Here is a 22,633-nt window from a genome sequence, read left to right on the forward strand (position 1 = left end):
GTTGTGTTCCAGTGAGAGAAAATTGCATTCACAAATTGCCAGGATATCTTCCTTTCCTTTTCTATAGAAAAGTTTGGAGTTTAGAATCCTTTGGTGCCAACTCATCTTTATAAATTAGGGGCCTTAAAGGTTCACATATAGGACACATAGTTTTAAGGATTATCGCTAGATGTTTTTACAACTGAAGGTTTTTAAACACTAAAATATATAATTTATAGTTAAGGCTAAAAAGAATATTTATTGCAGAGGATGTTCGTAAGGCCAGTATGATTTGTAAATTAATGCAATCGCCCCTTTTGATAAAGAAAATCTTTCTACCCTTGATGTTGCAGTTTTAACCCAGCTTATTAAAGCAAAAAAAAGGACACGCTTCAAAGAACAAACCCAAAACCAGGCAGTCTATTTGGCCCCTTCCTATACATTTTCAAAAGCAGTCTAACCATGAAAAAACGCCATAGTTAATAGATATGAAAATTGGAGTACTTGAAAGAAGGTTTTATTCCAGAATATGCCCCGTTTGGTTTTTTTTTTTTTAATTTAGCTACAAATAGAAAATTTGCACATCTTGGCTATGTATCTTTTTATTATTATTTTAGAAAGTAGCTGAAGGGACGTGGACATAGCTGTTGAAGTTGATGCTCGAGGAGAATGTGATGGTGAAATGTATGTGAGAAAACTGCCGCTAAGGTGTTGATTGTAAAAAAAAAAACAACAACAACAACAAAAAAAGAACAAAAAAAGGAAAAAAGGTAAAAAATTCAAAAGATAAAAAAAAAAGAGAAAAAGACAAAAGAAAAGGAGTGGATGCTCCATTTTTATTGAGCTGCTATGGATAAATTCCCAGCATGGTTTGAAAAAAAATTAACATTGCTTCTCTGTATCTTTGTCATTGTGTTTTGCTGCTATTTTGTGGATCAGTTTGTTTTTTTTTTTTTGTTATACAATGTCATATACTGCCATGTAATAGGTTTTAATTTTCTCATAGAAAATTATATTATTGACATCATTTTTTTTGTAGATTTTTTTATGTGATCAATTTTTACTTAATGTGATTACTGCTCTATTCCAAAAAAGGTTCCTGTTTCACAATACCTCATACTTCAGTTACCCGTGTCTAGACCAGGTTTTGATGTTCTTACAGTGCCTCATAGTTCTACTGCAAACGGAAATGCATCGAACGTTGCTCTGAATGGGTCTCTGCATTAATTTAAAAACTAGCAGACATTTCAGAAGATCAATTTATGTCAAGGGTTGGTTGTTTTTTGGTTTTGGTTTGGTTTTTTTTTTTTTGGTTTTTTTTTGGTTTTTGTTATGCATTTTATAAAGCTGGATACTTTGTCTGATCTGGGGTTTATTATCATAGTAGTTTTAAGTTGTGTTACTAGCCACATTGATATATGAAAGGTGCATTATAATATAACTCTTGTGTGCCACCTGATGTGGTTCTCCCTCAGCTAGGACACATCATTTGGTATGATAGGTTATCTTCTGGAACTCTAAGTATTTTGTGTGTTTAATCTGTTATGATATACTAGGTTTTTTTGGTTTTTTGGTTTTTTTTGGTTTTTTTTTTTTTATAATTATAGCATAATGCTAATTTAAAAAAAGCCTGTAAATCTCATAAATAAGCCAGCTAACAGAGTTGTATGCTGAAGAATAATCTAGCTGTTGCCTGTATGCTGCTAAACCAAAACAGAATTAGAATTCATTTTGAGGCAAATGCAGTTAAGATCCTACATAGTGCATAAATAAGCATTGCAATGCTACTAGCAGTCGCAGGACCCAGGAGGACTGGATACATTCTGTCCAAATTTCAGGAACATTTCTTACTGCTTACCTCATAAAACACTTCTGTTTGTGGCATCTCTGTGTCTCTGAACCAAACATGATTATTGAGTTTAGTGCTTGTTGGTTTTATTATGTGTTACACTGAGTGGTAGTGTGTACTGCAAATTTTTTTTGAAATATTGTATGTACTGAAAAAGGCCAAATCCAGATAAGTGGGTTCACGTGCCAACAGAGATGCTTTATTTGTCACATTATTATAACAATCTGTAGTAAGCAAAAGCAATTCAGATTTGTACATTTTTATATTGTACTTATTGGCATCACTGGTCTGAAATGCACATTTTCACCAACAGACCTGTAACAGACAAGTTTCCAGCAAAAAAAATCTAAAGTCTAGAAATAAAATTGGTAAAACCCAACTGTTGTCGTTTTTTAATTTACATTTATCTTTAATTGCCTTGAAAATGCTGAATGGTTGTAACTCCCTGGTGCTGTGAGTAAAGCACGTGACATTTTCTAGGTTTGACACATTTGAAAAGCTGAAGGCCTTTTGTGGTTATTTTAGGAAACCGTGGGTGTTTCGAGCCATGGGTAGGTAACTGCCTGCCTGTCACACTAACGTGTCTTTTTAAAGAAGCAAAATATTTTTTTTTCCCTGCCTTAAGACTTTATTTTTTCACATTAAAGGAAATTAGTCATATTAAAATGCCCTTTGGTGGTTCATTTGAATAAAGAGTAAAAGAAAGTAGGTGTTGGATGGCACAGAATGCTTGCTGGTATTTTCTCAGTGGAAGGTTTTGTGTCCCACAAGACCTTTACAGAAGACAGTTGGTTTTAAAAGCCAGTTGGTTAAGCTGCCTTCTTCTCTGTGCCTTCCCTCAGACAGCTTTTACAGCTAAGAGAATATGGAATAAACCTGAAAAACACTAAAGCCAACTAAAAAAATGTAAAAAAAGAACTGGACCTAGGACAGGAATTAGATACTATTACAAAATAAAACAAGAAAAAATTTAAAACCTGTGTTCCAATACACAATCCAAAATATCTCTCAAAATAGGGGTTGCCTATTAATTAATAGGCAAATATTAATTGATAATAGGTAATTATCAATTACTATTATTATTACTATTACTATTATTATTATTATTTTCAGAGCTGAACACAGCAGAAGAAGTTTATTTTCAGTGGAGATGGTCAAGCTTATAACCTATGTATTTGATTATTTATCCTGTGAATTTTTATCCTGTAAAATATATCCTGTAGTTCCTTTAAAAAATTATGCAAAAGGCCAAGTGCTTGTCTCCTCCCTGACACAAATTAGAAATTTGGTATTTGCCTTCTGAGTTTCCCACTGACTAAACTTCACGTTACAACTGATTCTGTGCAGCAAGTGCAGCACAGGAAATGAAAAATGAAACTGCAGAGCTAACTTCTAACGTGTTAATCGTTGTCTGGTGCAGAATAAGCTCCTTTCAGGGCAGTTACCACTAGATGGGAAACCACCTGCATCAGAAGAATCCCAGATGAGTCTGTGTGAGCTTGGTGGTTTCCCACTCATTTCAGCCAGAAACCTGAAGCCTGTGTGGCCTGCTGCAAAATCCCAGGTCAGGCAGGGGAAGTAAAACCAGTACAAATGGGGTCTGGTTTGTTCCTTTTGAAATGGGCAGCTCCTCTGTACGGTGAGTTACAGTGGGAGGTGTGAAGCACTGAAGGATGACCTGAAGTAAACTCACAGGGACTTCAAAAACTCATCAAGCCAAAGCTTAAATTGGTCTGGGCCAAAAATGATTCATTTTTCCCAGCATAAAAAACCCCAAAAGCCCAGAAAGAACAAATAGCTTTCTTTTGTATGGCTGATAGCTCATCCCTCTGACCTTAAGTGTTTGAAAACCAAGTGAGGACACACTTAGGGGATCTTGACTTCTGACAAAAATCTTGTGCTGATAAAAACATTACAGTGATTCAGTGAGAAATGTAAACCTGTGTTTGGTTGAATGTGTTAAGTGGGCTTTGCCATTCCCATCTCTTTTATAAATGCTGTTAAACTGACTTAAGTGTTTGTGACTTAAGTAGATTTAAGCCCACATAGTCAGCTCTGTTATTTACATTTTCCTTCTCCTGAACATCATCTCTAAATGCAGACTCCTAAACTTGAATGCTGGGTGAACTATGCCACTCACATTGCAAAGGGCAGAAAGACAAGAATGTAGCAAGAAAAACAATTTACTATAGGCTGTAAAAAATATGCATGTTCAGCTAGACTATGTTGTAGCTTATTAAAGGGAAAACTACTGTATGTTTTTGTATCAAATTGAGACATGTACGAAGAAAAACCTCCAACAAACCTCCCAAAAACTTTCCCAGTTCCATTGCTGAATTCAGGCTATTTGACAATCTTGGACCTTTTATGGACACTTAAATTCAAATGCTCTTTATAAAACAATAAACAAGAACTAGCAAATGAAAAAACCTCCTAATCCACTTGCATTCAAGCACAGCTGGCATTTTAAGTGATAGAAAACTCCAGAAGATAGAGGAGAAAGAGAAGGTTGGAGCTGTTGTTTCTAAAAGAGTCACAGGAATGACCCATGCACGTGGGCTACATATACTGAGATTCCTGCAATGGGACAATGGCAGTAAAAGCTGTAAATGATGGCATTTTTATGAATTTTAATGAATTCCTGTTGGCATCATTTTATGAGAAATGTATCTCTTCAGACAAACAAGGTATTTTTATGATCCCACAAATACAATTGCTCATAGTAATTGCATTGGCATGGCCAGCATAGATTCCCATGTGTCTTCTGACTGAGTCCCACACCATATTCCAATCAAGTGATGAGAAAGGGAAGGCAAATTAGTCAATGGGATTGCACTGATAATGGGATATTTGCCAGACTTCTGATTTTGTTCTTTATGGCCAAGCAGGACCAAATGTAGGAGGAAGGCAAAAGTTACCCATTTGCTTTTTGATTGTCATAAACATTTAAGAGTGAAACCAGAAATCGTTCCTTACTGATCCTATAGCACCTGCAGAGCCCTACCTAGACCTGTCCTCCTTTCTGCCTGTGTGAAGACCAGGTATTAAAAAGTCTCATATTTCAGGGAATTCACAGGTATGGATCTCTACCAGCACCAGGAACGCTGAACCAAAGGAGGAATTGTGACATGCTGGGGCCAAGCTCCAAGGCAGGACCTGACACATGGACTGGCCAGAGAAGGAATCCTCCTCTGGATCCCTGTGGGGAACAGAGGTCTAGAGCTCTGAGTCGTGCTTGTAGTGTGTGCATCACAGAATGGAAATTGCCATCCACTCACCCTTCCCTGCTGAGTAAGTAAATTTTAGATTCTACGTTGCCGCATGGTTTTGTCTCATCCATCCCACCTGGCAGCAGCCCTGTGACATGGCTTAATTCCCTCACAAGCCATATTCCACAGATGCCTGGTCTCCTGTGACAGCCACCACGTTTGTGGCTGGGCTGAGAGGGGCAGATCCTCACCCAAGGCCCACGAAAGCACCAGCAGGGCATTGTGACAGCGCCCCTGAGCCAGCCCGAGGCAGTGACCTGGTGTCCTGAGCCACCCTCTGATGGCAAACTGTCTGCAACGGGCAATTGAGCTTTTTGATGTTTCATTTCTCCCCTTTTATTAGATTGTATCACTCCAGATTGTTCAAATACAGGGTATTCTTTTTGAACAGCTTTCTTTCCTCCCTGAACATCCACAGACTAAAGTTCTTTACATTTGGCTGTTTTAAATATGAAGAGCAAAGCTTCAGCCAATGGATGCTGTTAAATTTTCAGAAGACATAATAAATTACTTACTCTTAAGTAAACATTATTTCTTCTAAACGTAATACATTTATTTTGTGGGTTTCACTTAATATTTCTGTAGCCATTTCAGTCACTCACTCTGACCATTTAATTCCTTTTAGACAACACATCTGTTAGCCACATATTTTTTAGGTTTCTCTTTCCATGGAGACCCTTAGACTGCAAAGGATCAGAAGGGTTCTTCCCTTATGGATATGACTTTCCAATGTCAGTGAAAGAAGTTTCATCTGCCTTCACTTCTGCATGACAGAAGTGTTGCAGAGCCAGACAACACAAAGCCTCATGTTTGTGGAACATCGTTTCTCTCCTTCACAAACAGATCTCCAACCACCAAAATTCAGCCCTCCCACAGTTTTAAATCCCTCTGTAAACCTGCTCAACATGTCTTCAGGAATCTCTTTCCTTCATGTTTCTGCTGAAGAAGTATTTCAGGCAAATCACAAGGCAAGGCTCCTTGAAAAAGTGTCTCCATGCTTGCTAACACCATTTCTTTCTTTCTCATTAGTTTGAGGAATAATGATGCTACTGGAATTTTCTGAAATTTGTCACAGAACTTAAAAAGAAGACCGAGACATAAAACTGCAATAAGCCAGGTTCTCAAAATGTATTTCTAACAATGCACTCACTTATGGTGAAGCAGGTTAAAGCAGTCCCAAACTGTGCTCCAATCATTCTCTACCCTACTCAGGTGTTCTGGCTGTGACACATAAAATGATGCCATAATCCATGTGGGTTTAGGTTTCCAGTGGACTCCACTACCTGCCCCACAGCCAAGGTCTCGTCAGGAAGGAAATACACTGCAGATATAACTCCTAGCTCTGCTAAGAAATGACATTCTGTTCTGTCTGTTCTTAGTCTCAGAGTAATTTGCTTTTTAACTTGTATTTCAGAAACTGTCAAGTACTTACTAACAATAACTTCTGTATGTGTGTGTGTTTTTAACAGAGGTAAGCGGGGTCTCAAAAATTCAATGTCTGCACATACATTGCAAAAAAAAAAAAAGCAGGCCAGTTTAGAGAACAATGTAGGCATGTGTTTTTAAACTACTGTTCGTGCAGTCTGGTCAGGGCTGTGTGACACAGTATACAGTGTTTTGTCATCCAAGGAATGTCTTTGATCAAGAGTTTATGCAAGAAGAAAAAAAAAGCCATGAAACCCTAATCCGTTCCCACAGTCCAGTAAACGTGAGCTGGACAAACAGTGGACAATAGCAGCAAAGCTTGCTGCTGGAACAATGGCTGCAACTAAAAAAATTAAAGGGTTGCTGACTCACAGTTCCTACTAGCAAGAAAGATTCCATATAGTGTTGATTATTCTCCAGAATCCTGAAGATGCTGAAAGTTAAAAAGTGTTGAGCTAAAGCAGCAAAACAGGGAGTTAAAATCAGAAATGGAACAGTGACAAATGCTGAGTTGATTCTGTCTGATGCACAGTCAGGATGCAGGGACTGAATAATCAACCTCCTTTCTGCTGAACATTTTGCTAAAATAAAACTCCATGATTTTATTAGGAACAAGCATCAGTTAAATTCTATCAGACAAGAGGCCACTATTTCAGATGTCACCCTAACAAATTCCGCACAACTAGAATTGTGTAGCTAATTTTTCCAAGACAAAAGTTTTATGCATTTTCTCATTCCTATTAAGAAATCTCCCCAAAACCAGATACACAGAATGCTGCACTAGTGCGCAATTAGTTATGGTTATAGAATAGGATAAAATAATTTAAAACATTGTGCAGCAAGCTGCTTTGCAATCAAGTGAAACAATGCCTGAAATTTTTTCACTTTTCATATATTCCATGGATTTAGGAAGTGTCCCACGTTTCAGATGAGTTTAGTGACCGTGTCTCCTTCCACAGAGTGGTGCAGTATTTGATAAGTAGTACTACAGAATTCCAGCACCAAAAATGCTGAAAAAAATTAATTACCACACTTAGGGAGTAAACACTCCAGTGATTAAGGTGGAAGCATTCCCAGTGCAATGTCAAAGAGATATTCAGGTTAGCTACAAATGAACTGACTGTGCAAGCTTACAAAACAGCACACAGAGCTTTTATTATTATTTTTATTATCACCCCAGACTAGGCTGGTCCTGCAGTTCCAAACCCTGGGACACACTGAAGTGCTTCAGCAGGGCTTTGCTCCAGTTGGCCTTTACACGTCAGTCCCAGACACCACAACTTGCAACTGGGAACCTGCTGAACTCCTCTCACACCTCCCAAATCCCCTTTTTCCTTGGTGATACATCCACTTCTGTGGGAATGTGTACTGTCACAACTTTATCCATTAAAAAAACAACTCTGGCAGACTGTAAAATGAGAATCTTCATGGTTACTTGCCAAACTATGAAAGCTGAAGTTTTAAGCTGCAATTAGACCAGAAGCCATGGTTGTAAGAAGTTGCAAAGGGCACTATTCAAAAGGCACCAAGAATAGAAAGAATTAGAAAACAATACCAGAAATATTAAGTTCTTACTCTAAAGCACTGTGGGATATTAGGGTGCAGGCAGACTTTTGACAGATGGATTTCCCTTTATTCCAGTGCAGGAAGTTGCATTTCCAGCCAAAGTGTAAATAAGCATTCATAAATACAGGACAGGCTCAAAGTCTCTCTTGCATCTCTTCAAAAACAAAAACCTATATAAAACCTTGAAACTGATTTACTGGAAAATTAAAACTCCAAATTTAATCTCACGTGGAAATTATCACAACCTTGTTTCAGAAAAACAGATCAGGATTCAAATGAGCCAGAGTACCTCTACAGGGTTGGTTTTGAAGCAAACAATTGCACACCCAGGTTCCTTTTTTTCTGATTTATTTCACTCATTTCTGTCCATTATAGATATTCACTCAAAGCTGGAATTTATCATTTTTAGTATAGCTGACAAGAAAGGGAAAGGAAGTTCCTTAATGAAGACAGAACAAGAATTGTGCTTGAGAACTTTACCAAATGGTATTCAAAGTTTATCTCTCTGCCGATGCCTCAAAATTCACTATTTCTTGTACTCATCACACGTTGCAGAAAGGAAAATTACAACTCTTCTGGATTGCCATGACTTCAGCAGCCTAGCAGTAACGAGCTGTGTATCCACCTTTTAACAGAATTCCATATTCCACAGGCTCAGCTGAGAGATGATCACAAAGAGACAAAACAAGCTAGAACGCAGTCCGGGCAAGTCAGAAATTGGAGAGTGAAATGTTTCAAACATTCCTCCCTAACTCCTGAGCTGTAAGCAGGGGTGGTGAATGAGTACAGAGATATATTCTGAAGTCTTCTGCAAAATTTCAAACTTCTTGGACAATCAGCACCAAGCCACAATCTCAATGTCCTGCTTTATAAATAACCAGTATCATAATGTACAAGGTTGCATATTTTTCTATATCTTTGTGACCCTAAGACAAAGACACATGAATATTCTTGATGTAACCTGGGCTATAAATCAAGCATACCCAAAACCTCAGCTGTGAATCAGGCATAAAAACACCTCTACAGAATGCTGGGAATGTTCCACTGCCACGGCACTGAACGTGACACAAACTCCCACAAACCAGAAAACAAAAAAAATGGCACTGAAGAAAGCACAAACTGCACATCCAACAGAATTTTGAACTGTACCTCATTTAATAAACGCAATCAGGCCCATACAAGGTGTGAAACAGCAGATATTCAGAAAAATACAGACTCATGGAAGAAGAGACTCCATCAGTGTGTCCACACAAATGAAACTTAATTAAAGACCTAATTAAAAAAAATAAAGACCTAATAGATAACCCTAAACTTGGTATATCCCAGCTGGAAATCCTGGTTGATATAATACTTACAGTTCAGTATATACACATGTATTTATAAAAATACATGTATAAATACACATGTATTTATAAAAATAATTTACTATTTTTTTTAAATAGAACTAAAGCAATGCAAGAAAATTAGCCATCAAACCAATTTTCCAAATAACAGTCACCACCTGACTGCCAAAGACCCTTTCTCTCCTGAGCTGAACAAAAATAGTGTTTGATCCAATCTCTGGAGCAAGCAGCACCTTGGCTTGTCACCCACATATCACACACTTCTATTGAACAACTGCTCTACCTGGAGCTCTCACAACCCTGCCCTTGTTTTTACAAACATTTTAGCAAATGAGGAAACAAGTAAAAATTAATTCCTACCTCAGTGTTACGTCACTGCAAAGATATTCTCCACATAATTAGAATTATCATGAGTGTGTACATTCTGTACTGTCTATTTTAACCACTTCACCTACACAAGTATTTGTGAGCTCCTACAATCCCACACATCCACTAGATGGCTCTGACACTGCCTGTGGGTATCAAAATTCACATCTAAGACAGTTAAAGAACCCAAAAACCTCAAATCTGTCTTTGATTTTCATATTTCATATCAAATTCACAAGGCTGAACTGTGCCATGCAGGCAGAGCCAGACACACACAGGGCACAGGTGGTAAAAGGAATTCTGGAATTCCTCACTGGAATGCAAAGACATCCAGCAGCCCAAGGCAAAGCCTGTTCCAGGCACTCCTCTCAGCTAACACAGCTGGCAGCATCCAGTGATTTGGAATGACACTGAAGTGGTCACTTTTCAAGGCTGGCACATAAAAAGCTGGTCTGTGTGAGAGGTACTGACAAATACAACTCTCCTGGCAGTCATGTTCATCTCACCCACCATTTAAACTGCTAACTTTTGGGAGAGGTTAGATTTTGTGGAGCTTGCTCCCTTCCCCCCATCAGCCTGCAAAAAGAAAATCCAGGTGCAAATTCCATATTCTGAGCAGGTATCTTCATTCTTCTCCTCTGCATTCTGACCTCCTTTGTCATTCCATCTTCTCCCCACAAAAATGTTTCCTGCTGCAAAGTCTGCAGGGAATTGATTTTATTTTCCTTCACCCACAGCATGTATACATTGTGTAAACTGAATGATCTGCATACACAGATTTTTAAGTAACAGACATCCTTTAAACAAGGAAACTGTGCAAATGCTTGTTTTCCTTTTGAGGAATTATCAATAAAAGACTAGCAAAGAATTAAAACAAATATTTCTATTTAACAAATTTACACACTAGTGTGTGTAATATCCTAAATAAAACTTGGAGATAATAAATGTTAAATAATATTACAAGTCCAGTGACTTTTCACTTCCCCTTTAACATCTCTTCTCTATTTTGATTTTTTTTAAATATAAAAGTAGATAGACACTTTTCCAGCTCTGTTCTTTCAATTTTTTTTTCTTTGGTCATCCACGATTATCTTCATCTGTTGCATTCAAAATGTCAGTGAAGATCTCTCATTACCAAGTCTAAAATCAGACTGAATATTTAGCATTGAACAAACCTAAAAAGGAATACACAGAAGTGTTTCAAAGGGTCTGTTTTTCAAGAACAAAACTCCAAATTGATCCATTTATCTTCTTCTGATCCCACTTATAATTCAAATTGTCAAAGATTATTTCCAGGTTGCTTTTTAAATAATTTTTTTCCTTTGTTTTGCATTTGTTATTGCTTGGGAAATTTTCAACTATCAAGGATTTTCACTTGTATCTCACATGTATCTCACTTCAAGTATTTTCCTGTGATTGCAGAATGGGAATAATAACTGCTCCACAAAATTTTGGAGTGGCTTTAGAAACAAAGTATCTTCAAAAACTAATTTATGTGCTAAAATTACAACTTAATCCTACAAACCTGTTTAAATTTTCCTCTGATTTTTTCCAGATCTTCTTGCAGCTTATCATAAGTTGGGTCTTCATATGGGAATTTCTGAATCATCGCTATTAATGAATCCAGAGCCCTTAGCTTTTTGCTAGAAAAAACAAAATGAACCTAATTAAAAGAAAACCCAATGATCCTCACACAGGAATTTTTCAATCCATCACTATGAAAATTATACTGATATATAATAATCCAGAGCACAAAACCCAGCCCTCCATCCTTCCTTAATTCAACTTCTCCCATTCAGCCCACTGTCAGGTGTGTTCCATATTCTGAAAAAAAGAAATTATCCAAACTGGGAATTATTCCAAATTGGGAATCAAGATTTAAGGCTTCCATTTCAACTTACCAGTCCAAAAGTTGAAAATATTCAAGAATCAACAATAGTACTGATTAGATGATTGGGCAAAATAAAGAAATGCAACCAAAAAGGCAATTCTGACAGACAGATTAATCAGAATGGGACAGAACAAAAAGATGTGAAGAGAAGAATGGAAGTCCCAGTGAAATGACTTTAAGCCTTTTTAACCTCACCTGCTCTTTGGATCTGTGCATTTCTGGAGCAGACAGTGCCACGTCAGTGCAAACCCAAGGTAGCAGCCAATCTAAAATAAATTTTAAAGAGTCATGAGGGAAAGAAAAAAACCCAAAGGACACAGAGCATAGACAGTGGAACAAAAATAAAGCACTACACTGTATCTCACTCTTTGGGAAAATAAACCCTGGGTACACAAACTGTACCCCTTTCCAAGCTGGAAAGGCAGACAAGGTTACCCAAGCCACCCTCTCACTTGATGTGTCTAATCCTGCCTCCCTCTGGAGCTGTCCCAGTATGAGGAGATTACAGCAGTTCTCTCTTATGGTCTGTCCAGGACCATTTTGTACAAACCATCCAGCTCTGGAGGCTGCTACTTGGCATTCTCATCCTGTAGCTGTGACAAACAGGAGTGGACACATGGGACAAGCTGAGGTGCCTCCACACCAGTGTCCAGCCCCTGAATTCCTAGGAATGGTTATTGATCCAGGTGTGCAGAAGAGGAGCAGTGCCACAAACCCTCACAGCTTCACAATTAACAGTGAGTGCAGGAGACACACAGAACTGCCTCTTTATGGCTCCAGATTCCATGCTTTCCCCTAGGCCACAGGAGATGGCATTAGGGGGCAGGGGGACCTTTAGCCATAATTTTGGGAAAAAAGATTGCCAAAGCTCCATGCAGCAAATAAGCTGAGAAAACACAAGTGCCTCTACTGAACCCTCCAGCTCAAAACAGCACCTTTAAAGCAGCTTTATGGCCCCTCCTGGACACAGACAGAGCAGTGAAACACAGCAGGCCTCAGCCTGGAAATTTCTGTGCTGCTGTCATTTTCTCATTACAAGAAGACTGGAGTGCTCAAGAGTTTCCCTGCTTACCTCTGAGCCCATCCTGGCTCCGTGCAGTGCCCCGTGCCTCCTGCCCTCAGCCATGCCAGCGTGGCTGCCCTCTGCAAGCCCCTCCTGGTAGCCCTCCCCGTGGAACCTGGCAGTGCAGAACCACAGCTTGGTTAATCTCCCCGTGGAACCCAGGAGTGCACAATCACAGCTTGGTTAATCTCCCCGTGGAACCCAGGAGTGCACAATCACAGCTTGGTTAATCTCCCCGTGGAACCCAGGAGTGCACAATCACAGCTTGGTCAATCTCCCTGTGGAACCTGGCAGTGCACAACCACAGCTTGGTCAATCTCCCTGTGGAACCTGGCAGTGCAGAACCACAGCTTGGTCAATCTCCCTGTGGAACCTGGCAGTGCAGAACCACAGCTTGGTTAATCTCCCCGTGGAACCTGGCAGTGCACAACCACAGCTTGGTCAATCTCCCTGTGGAACCTGGCAGTGCAGAACCACAGCTTGGTTAATCTCCCCGTGGAACCTGGCAGTGCACAACCACAGCTTGGTTAATCTCCATGTGGAACCTGGCAGTGCAGAACCACAGCTTGGTCAATCTCCCTGTGGAACCTGGCAGTGCACAACCACAGCTTGGTCAATCTCCCCGTGGAAACTGGCAGTGCACAATCACAGCTTGGTTAATCTCCTGTCCAGTCACACTGCACACGAGTGGCCCCAGGCAACAGAAATACCACATAAAATCAATTTAAATCCCAGAATCACAGGCTTGTTTTCGTTGGGGAAGACCTCTGAGTGGACTGGATGATTCCAGTCAAACATTTGAATGATCATCACTGTGTCAACCAGCCCAGAGCCCTAAGTGTCACATCCAGCTGTTCCTTGGGCACCTCCAGAAGTAGTGACTCCAGCAGCTCCCTGGGCAGCCCTTTCCAAGGCCTGGCAGCCTTTTCCATGAAGAAATTCCTCCTTATGTCCAACTTAAACCTCCTCTGGTGCAGCTCAAAGACACTTCTTTTTGTCCTGTCACTTGTTACCAGGGAGTAAAGTCTGGTCCCACATGGGGAGCTCCTGTCAGGGAGTTGTAGAGAGAGAGAGAAGGTTCTCTCTGAGCCTCCTTTTCTCCAGGCTGAGCCCCCCCAGCTCCCTCAGCCGCTTCTCATCCAACCTGTGCTCCAGAGCACCTCAAAGTCTTTTCTTGCAGTGTAGGACCCAAAACTGACCCCACAATTCAAGGTGGGGCCTCAGCGGTGCCCAGAACAGGGGGATGGTCGCTGCCCTGGTCCTGCTGGCCGCACTACCGCTGACAATGCCAGGATGCCATTGTCCTTCTTGGCTCCCTGGGCACACCTGGGCTCGTGCTCAGAGCTCTCGGCCAGCACCCCCAGGCCCTTTCCCTCTGGGATGCTTTGCAGGAACTGTCCGGCTATCCTGGAAAGCTAAAGAAGGTTGAGGCGACCCAAGGACTCGGCACTCGGCCTTGCTGACCCTCAACCCGCTGGTCTCAGCCCATCAACCCGGCCTGCCGGCGTGGGCCCCACTCTGTGCTGACACCAATTCCCCTGGCAGCCTGTCCCAGCGTCCGACCATGCCCTGGATGAAGAACCCTTCCCTGGTATCCAGCCCAAACCTCTCCGCCTCAGCCCCAGGCCATTCGCGCCGCTCGCTCCCTCAGAACGCGCAGAGAGGCGAATTTTCCCCGCCCTCCTCCTCGGGCTCAGCGCTCGCCCTTCTTTCCCTGGCAGCACCCAGAGGGAAGCGGAGGCCCGGGAAAGCCTTGTGCTGTAGAGAAGCCCCTGTGGGGCCGCTCCAGGCTCGCTCTGTGCCCTCACCTCTGCTCGGCCATCACGATCCCATCAAACAGGTCAGCCATGGCGGCGCGAGGCACGCCGGGAGCGGACGGCGCGCGGGAGGGGGCGTGCCTCATAACCACAGGCCACGCCCCCTCTCGGGCTAAGGCACGCCCACATAGCCGCCGATGTCGTGCGGCCACCAGGGGGCGCCCGAGCGCCGCCACAGATCCCGGCCCGGCCGTCCAGGGGGAAACCTCGGTGTCCCAAAAATCCCACCCGGGGTGCCAAAAATCCCGCCCCGTGTGCCAAAAATCCCGCCCCGTGTGCCAAAAATCCCACCCCGCCTCTCAGAAATCCCACCCTGGGCCTCAAAACGGTGTCCAGACGCCCCCTGAGGTCCGCCCTGCCGTGCGGAGCCGGGTCCAGCGCCCGGGCTCGCTCTGGGTGAGGAGCCTTGTCCCAACCTGAGCCTGAGGCAGCTCCCGGCCGTTCTCCCGGCTCCTGTCGCTGGTCATGGAATGACAGAGTTTTATCACGTAATATTGGTGTCTGTGGCTTTCCAAAAGTGTATTTTTGGTGTGTCCCCACAACTGTTCCCTGTGAGGGCGGTGCGGCCCTAGCACAGGCCGCCCAGAGAAGCTGTGGATGCGCCATCCCTGGAAAGTGTCCAAGGCCAGGCTGGATGGGGCTCTGAGCAACCTGGAAAGGTGTCCCTGCCCCTGGAATTAAATGATCTTTAAAGTCCCTTCCGACCCAAACCAGTCTATGATTCTAAGACATAAATATTTTTGGTGTTAATACCCACCCAAATTGTAGTGTGCCCTTCTAGGCTGCTTTGTTTAAAATACTGACAGATCAACACTAGTCAAAGGAAACATTTATATTCATTTACAAGCACGTGTTTTAAAGTTAACTTACACTATTTTCCAGATACTTAATAAAATGTGGCTCTGGGTCACACTATCCTTCCACTCTGATGTTGGAATATGTATATTTTTGAGGGAAAAAAAGGGAAATTTTATTTAATTTATCAAGTTGCTCCCCATTCGTATGAAAAGTACACTGGCAGAGTAGAAAGAGTGGCCCCCAAATTTTCCACCACCAGGGTTTCAGTGATTTGAGCAGAGGTAAAGTGCACACTATGACTTTGAATTGATTTATAGGTTTTCACACTTCCCTCCAGTGGAAATGAAGACGCTCAGTATCCCCTTTGCTGCAGCCTCCCCGCTCCTCTAGCAACTCGTATTTGCACATCACAGCTTCCAGCTGAGACTTCCCAAGGAGACATTTGACACCTGAGCTTTAAAAGCGTTTCAGGGCTGTAAAATGTTCTGTTGCAAATGAAAGCACCTCCATTGTCCTCCTGCCTTTGAGGAGCTCTGATGGGCAGGGGATGGGGTGTGCTGGTGGTGTTTACATTCCCACAGCACCAAAGGTGCTTTTTGGAGGTTTTGCACACCCGGTTCCTGACCGAGTCAGGTGTCGCAGGGCAGGGGAAGCGTTTCCCAGCAATCCTCCCACCTCAAGCCGAGATCTTGTCAGATTTTATAAGCAAAACAGCCAGGTTTGGTCAGAGCTGGGATGGGAAAACTCCAACGAAAACTGACGCTCTCCAGGAAGTGGTATGGGTTAATTTAGCTCCTGGCATTCTTCCCTCTGTCTGAATAAATATTGAACCAACCTCTAACCATGCTGTTGCAGGAAAAATCGTCGTGCTGCCTGCCGCTGGAAGAATGTAAGCTAAAGGTGTCAGCAAATAGGGTCACGAGAGAGATCAAGATGATGTTCCCAAAATGTAAGGTTGCCTGTCTTTGCACCCTTGAGAAATATTCACAATGTTACACCCACTTAAAAAATATCTCACTGGGTCAATTAAACAGTGTACCCTCCAAACTCCATTATGTGCCATGTTTCCTGTCAAATCTGTGCAATCTTTTAGCAGAAGAATAAAAGTGATTTTTCTTTTCTTGCCCAAACTTTAAAAGTTCATTCTTATATTATTTTGTTTTCTGGTTTTTGTGGGGTTTTTTGTTTGTTTGTTTGTTTGTTTTTTAAGAAAGGTTTTGAAAGGCGTTCAAAGAAAATATAGTGACTGATCAAAACTGGAAATGAAACCCCCTGAAATCTGAAAAGTTTTGGAATAAAACAACCTGGAAATCAGAACTACCTCTTCCAGCAAACGAGGAGTAGGAACCCTCCGGATGTGTGGCAGTGGCTCAGCACAAAAGAGAATGGGAAAACACCATGGGAGATGTTTGCCAGCCAAGAAATCTGCTGTTCCTGTGTCTCACAGCATTTCCAAATGGAAACATTTGGGCTCTTTTCCTGCCAGAAACTGACATCTTTTTCAGGCAAAACTCACACTTTTCTCTCTGGCAGCACTGGTTAGAATGGTTCCCCTTTTTAAATGGGAGCAGCCTTCTACCCACAGGATTTTTTTGTCAAGGGAAGTGGCTGAGTCACCATCTCTGGAGGTATTTAAAAGATGTGTGGATATGGCACTTAGGGAGAGACAGAAGAGTCAAGCAGATTTCAGTGTTGAAGATGATTTTCTCTTTTATTGCAAATGTACACATTACACTAATGATAATGCACAGAAATTTAAAAATTAGCTAAAATTACAGCTATTTAAAAATTGGCTATTGTTGGCTAAAATTCTGTTGATTACAAAACTGCACAAGATTTGTTACAACTAAAAAACCCACATTCAGAAGTATATAAATAGAATTTTGAGCATAAATAACAGTAACAAAATAAACAGGTGTACGTATTCAATAAATTAATTATAAATATTGCATTGGCAATGAAGTGCTAGGTCAGAAGAACGCCAGTATTTCCAGTAAAGTTTTTTTTTCTTTTTCTTTTCTTTCTTTTTCCTTTCTTTTTTTTTCTTTTTTTTTTTTTTTTGTACAGAAATATCTCTTATAAATGAACCTTTTGAAACAAGTAGAATCCCTGAACCATCCTTTTTTTTTTTCCCCCCTTTGGCTTCACCTTGGCTATTCCTTCATTGAATCTTTTCAGAGGGAGAGCAGAACTTGAAGACATTTGGGTGCCTTGGCCAGAGGTCTTCACAATCCCTTCTTGCAAGGAGAATCCTGACCCAGTTCTGCAGCTTTTCACTCACTAAACCATCTCTCCACTGATTCCCATGGATGCTGAATCAAGGCTGGAAGTGACTTGAAAGAATTCCTGGTGCTTAAAGGCTGAACACAAAACCCTATTTTACAACTGATTTGACCTATACATCCGTTCTCAGTGTTTTTCTCTGTTTGCTAATGACATACACATACTTATATACAACACTATCTTCATTTAAACATTCATTTGAGCTGCTCATTCCCTACCTGATGAACATCAATTCTAGCCCTGGGCACTCTTCCAACCACATATTGAATCCTCACTGATTTTGATGAGAACTCTGCTGGGTGATTCTGATGCCACAGAGAACATAATTTAGCCTACAAAAGAAATCAATGATCAAGTTTCCCAAAGTACCTCTTAGCAGTAAGGGAAGGGAGAAATTTTTCCCTTTCTCTTATTTTCTAAGGGGAGAAAAAGCACAATATACAAGCAGATTTGTTTTTTTCAGTAGTATGCTTTCCATAGAGAGTTTTCCCCAAAATGTTGTTAGCAGCCTTTTAAGAAGCAGCATTAACTCAAGTTACATCTGATAGGATGTTTTCCTTCATCTAGTTTTGGTCCAAGTGTTTGAGTTTAGATCTCTGAAGAGGAAAAGGTTTTCTGCATTTGCTCGTATGAGCAGCTCTAACAGGTGAATATATGTGGAAGTGAAGCTGGTGTAGAAAAATTACAGTTATTTTATCACCACCTATGGAGGAATTCTGGTAAGGCTGCTAAACTTTTCACATTTAATCCTCCTTTTCCAAACAAAACTATGTGCAGGCAATTCTTTAGACTATAGAACAGGCACTCATCTCTTACAGGTACAACAAGGACGAGGCTGGCTCCATGCTCAAACACGCAAAAAAGTTCCCAAAAATCACTACACAGAAAGCTACAAATCCTACAGTCCTCTTCAATATTTCTGTGAAAACATGTGTGGGAGCACAGTCAGTTCTGGAAGCTGGGGCTCTTCACTGGGGACAGTTTGGAGGCAATGCCAAAGGGATCCATGCTGTCCGTCTCCAGGGGCGAGGAGAATGCCTCTGGCTCGAAGGCTTGGCTGTAATCGCCATATTCACCAAAGTCTGCTGACTCCATGGGCACCGTGTTGATCATGGGCAAGAAGTGAGACAGGGGAAGGAAATCTTTCCCCTTGAACTGTTGTCTCTGTTTGGCACTGCTCAAAGACACTGATATTCCATGTTTTTTGGATCTATACACGTTGTAGCCATCTGGGCGAATCTCCTCCTCAAAGGAACAGTCTTCAGTGGAATACCTGAGCTGAAAAGCAAGGAATAGTGAGAATGACAAATATGCCCACCAGGCTGGGTGTATTCAACCACAAAACAAACCTTGGATGGGAAAAGTCCTAGTCCCTCAGTGGTGGTACCCTGGCTTTCCCAATCCCTATCCTATTCTCTTCTATTCCTATTCTATTCTATTCTATTCTATTCTATTCTATTCTATTCTATTCTATTCTATTCTATTCTGTTCCGTTCCGTTCCAGAACCCCTGAAGTTCTTTCCATGTCCATCCCATAAAATAAGCTTTGAATCCTGGGATGTGCTTCTCCACAGCCACCACTGAGCCCTGGGAAAAAAGTCTCAGAGCACTGGGAAAAAATTCTCAGATGCCAGAGCAGATTTAGATGAATTTGTCCTTAACTGCAGTCATAAATCCTAATCCAAGTATATAACTCCTGCTCCGTTAGAGATTTGCCTGTGCAAGGGCTTCAGGATCAGGTCTGTAGAAAAGCAGTGTGGCCACTCAGGAAAACAATGCTAAAAGGTAATTTCCACCTTTTTCCACTCAGAATTTGCTGAAATTTTTCATGTTAACATGAGAACTGTTGAATTGATACCAGCACAAGTTAGGACTTTGTACAGAAGAATGTATTTTCTTATGCATGAATTTGTAGGATTACATTTGCAATGGCCTGTACAGATATTATATACCTGTAACATCTTCAGTTATAAATATGAATATATATAAATATATAATAAAATAATATATTATATTTGTATCTTGAACCCATATCAGCAGGTCAGACCTCTCTAGATCTTTACACCAGCACTTGAGTAGTGCTTCTTACAACTCTGTTGCTATTTCAGTCTCAGCTACTGCAGGTGATTGAACCTTGGTCAATAAAAGAGAATTGCTGATTATGTCTCAGTCGGCAGAGACAGAGGTGTCCTTACATGAATGTTCTGCCTGTCTGAACAGAGAGCATGTTTAATACTTTTGGGCCTTTCTCAGACACCCTCAGTAACATGGAGTAAAATTAAGGGCGTGCATTTGGTTATCTTTCAAAAGCATGTTTTAAATGAATAAAGTAATTTTTTAAAAAAAAGTTTTCTTCAAATAAAATGGTGCAATATTTATCCTTCCACACACATATTATATCTCAGAAAAATATGTGTATATGACAAAACTTGGGGCTGGATAGTTGGCTATCTTTATGAGTGCTCAGCCTCACTAAAAAGGATGATGAAATAAAAAAGATTCTTGCTCAAGCAGTGCACACTACAAACAACAAGATATTGATTGAGTCCCTGTGTCTCAGCTATACCTTTCCCTCTCCACTACATTGGGATGGTCTCTAGTCTGTTTTTTTAAACAAGTATCAAACAGACTTTTTAAGTATTTTCAGATTTTTTTCCCCCACAGGAAGGATTTTTTTCACAGGAGGAATCACAGTATGTCAGTAGATTCAGCATTTCCCCTAAACTACTGACTACAGCACACAGCACACTCAAAAACTAACCCCAGTCATCATTTTTCCAGTGTCAAAACAGGCCAAGTTGCAGGAGCACAGGTTCAGCCCTCAGACACCGTGTCTGCCCTTTTGTTCTCCCAGTCCTGAGCGTGGTGCTGATAAGGCTGAGATTTACCTGCGGAGCTGCCTGCCTGGGCTGTGAGCACAGAGGTGACAGCAGGTGTCCCCAGCACGGAGATGGGACAGCACAGCTGCTGTGTTTTCAGAATAAAACTCCAGCCTGAATCTAATACACTACACCAATAAATGCTGTTCCAGTCACCGTGTATGCCTTCAAAATGGTTCTACAGGAAAGCCATTTTAAAATTCTGTGATTGCTCAAGTTCAGCTGGTAGCTCCAATGGGAGCAGAATCCAGGCTCTGATTTGTTTTGGATATACATTACAGAATTAAGCTAATAATTGACCTCCCGTATCATCTGAACCTATGCACCTCATCTCAGACTCGATTGATTTGAGCCCAGAAAAGCAACGAAATTCAGAAAGGAAGCTTAATTCTGTGTTCCGCATTCTTAATTTTATCCACATGGAGAAACATCAGTGTTGCTGTTATTAAGGATACTGGGAGTTTTGAGAATGGGCCAAATCCCTTCCTGATTAAAATCAGCAGAAATTTTGCTGGAGTAATCAAAAAAGAATCAAGCTGTATCTTTACTGTGGCATCATGAAAAGCCATCGCTGTGTGAAACTCAGGCTTCTGTACAGACTAAATCTGAACTGCACCTGTCAAATTGTAGAGTCAAGAATGTATTCACATGCCTTAAAAATCAGAGTTTATGTCAAAGTCTAGTTGCTAAGCCTAGTGAAAAAGCTGATCTGGTGGCATCAGAGGGGCATGGAACTCCCCAAGCCCTCAGAGTCCCGCAGCTGTGCTGTTATAGCAGGGCAGAAGTGAGGCAGTGGAGAAGCATCCTTGCCCCCTCCAAATCCTTTTCTTGTCTGCAACTTCCTAAGAGATAGCAACCCATGTTCCTGGGAGTTGTATACCCGGCAGCCAGCTGGCTGCAACTCTTCTCCAAAGGACCAAGCTCTTTTTCATTTTTTTTTTCCAGAATACCTGACCTGAACAGTGAGGAATTACTCATATTCTACGGCAGAGCTTAATCTATTCCTGCAGCAGAATCACAGTCTCCCACCGATGAGAATTTTAAACCTAAATGCAACTTTTCCCTGGGGTATATTTTGGCAGGGGACAAGCAAAACATCATTTACTCTCTAAAGGACGTTTCCTTTCTGCCTTCTAACAATGCCCACAGTGACGGTGACGAGAACCGCAGCTCCGGGGGAAAGCAGGCGGGGGAGGTGGGGGAGGGACTGTGGCGGACACCTGGAAGCTTTGTTACCCCATTATTGGAGCACGCCGCTGTTGCAGAGTGTAAAACCCCCCCGGGGACAGCATCGCGGGTCTCACCTGCCCGTGCAGCCGCCCCGCCTCGTCCATGCACAGGTACCGGGAGCTCTGCACGCCCTTGATGGCCACGGTGCGCACGGCCACGGCGCGGATCTCCAGCAGACCTGCGGGCAGACAGAGAGAGGGGACAGCAGTGTCACTCCCGGAGCCCCGTCCCCATCCCCATCCCCACGCCCGTCCCTATCCCCGCCGCCGCCACTCACTCTGCGGGCTCTGGCTGCCGGCCGCGTCCACCCGGCCGTCGGCGCCGATGCGCAGGAAGCAGCTGAAGAGGCCGTGCTTGCTGGCCGTGTAGAGGTGCCGCAGCCGGATGGGCTCTCCCCAGCCGTAGTTGAGGTGCGGGCCGGCGTCGGGCAGCGGCAGCGGCAGCGCGGAGGCGGCGGCGGCCGCCAGAGCGAGCAGCGCCAGCGCGGCGGGGCGCAGCCCCATCCCTGCGCGGCGCCTCGGGGCTGTAGCGCGGCCGCAGCCGCCCCCCAGCCTTTTATAGCTCGCCCTTATCAGCTCCATCGATCCGGCCGCATCCCATATAGAGCCCATTTCATAGCCGCATTCGGTCACTCCCCCCGAAAATATTAAGCGGGTGACACCCTAAAGTCGCTTCCTCCGCATCCGCATCTCCGAGCTCTCTGCTCCTGCCACGCTCCGGCCGCGCTCCCGGGGCACTGCGCGTCCCGCAGCCCCGATGTGGGACGGGGAGCGCGGGTGGGCGTGTGTGTACCCAGCCCACCCAGTGGCAGGAGGCTGCCCCGCTCCCCGCCGCGGCTCAGCCCCTGCCTTCGGCCCGGCCAGGCCCGTGTTTCA

The 22,633-nt window shown here is 42.6% G+C and overlaps 2 protein-coding genes across 4 annotated transcripts in view; both read right to left on the minus strand.

Annotated features, from left to right (window-relative positions):
- Positions 1 to 14,610, minus strand: part of LTO1 (LTO1 maturation factor of ABCE1) — a 24,882-nt gene extending 10,272 nt beyond the window's left edge. Inside the window, exons 1-5 of one of the 3 annotated variants that reach the window (XM_066551590.1) lie at positions 14,560 to 14,610; positions 12,761 to 12,866; positions 11,884 to 11,954; positions 11,323 to 11,440; positions 9,222 to 10,498 (exon numbers count right to left, since the gene is read on the minus strand). In XM_066551590.1, coding sequence (XP_066407687.1) covers positions 10,319 to 10,498; positions 11,323 to 11,440; positions 11,884 to 11,954; positions 12,761 to 12,866; positions 14,560 to 14,600 — 516 coding nt within the window. In that variant the 5' untranslated portion in view covers positions 14,601 to 14,610 and the 3' untranslated portion in view covers positions 9,222 to 10,318. The other 2 variants (XM_066551592.1, XM_066551591.1) reach the window with 2 other exon arrangements.
- A 2,448-nt stretch (positions 14,611 to 17,058) lies between these two features.
- Positions 17,059 to 22,261, minus strand: FGF19 (fibroblast growth factor 19). Its single transcript, XM_066552397.1, has 3 exons — positions 22,036 to 22,261; positions 21,833 to 21,936; positions 17,059 to 18,927 (listed from the first exon to the last, which is right to left on the minus strand). Exons 1-3 carry the CDS (start codon positions 22,259 to 22,261, stop codon positions 18,595 to 18,597), a joined length of 663 nt encoding a protein of 220 aa, XP_066408494.1. The 3' UTR covers positions 17,059 to 18,594.
- Positions 22,262 to 22,633: the final 372 nt, after the last annotated feature.

The sequence above is a fragment of the Molothrus aeneus genome, chromosome 6 (assembly GCF_037042795.1).
Source record: "Molothrus aeneus isolate 106 chromosome 6, BPBGC_Maene_1.0, whole genome shotgun sequence".
NCBI classification, from domain to species: Eukaryota; Metazoa; Chordata; class Aves; order Passeriformes; family Icteridae; genus Molothrus; species Molothrus aeneus.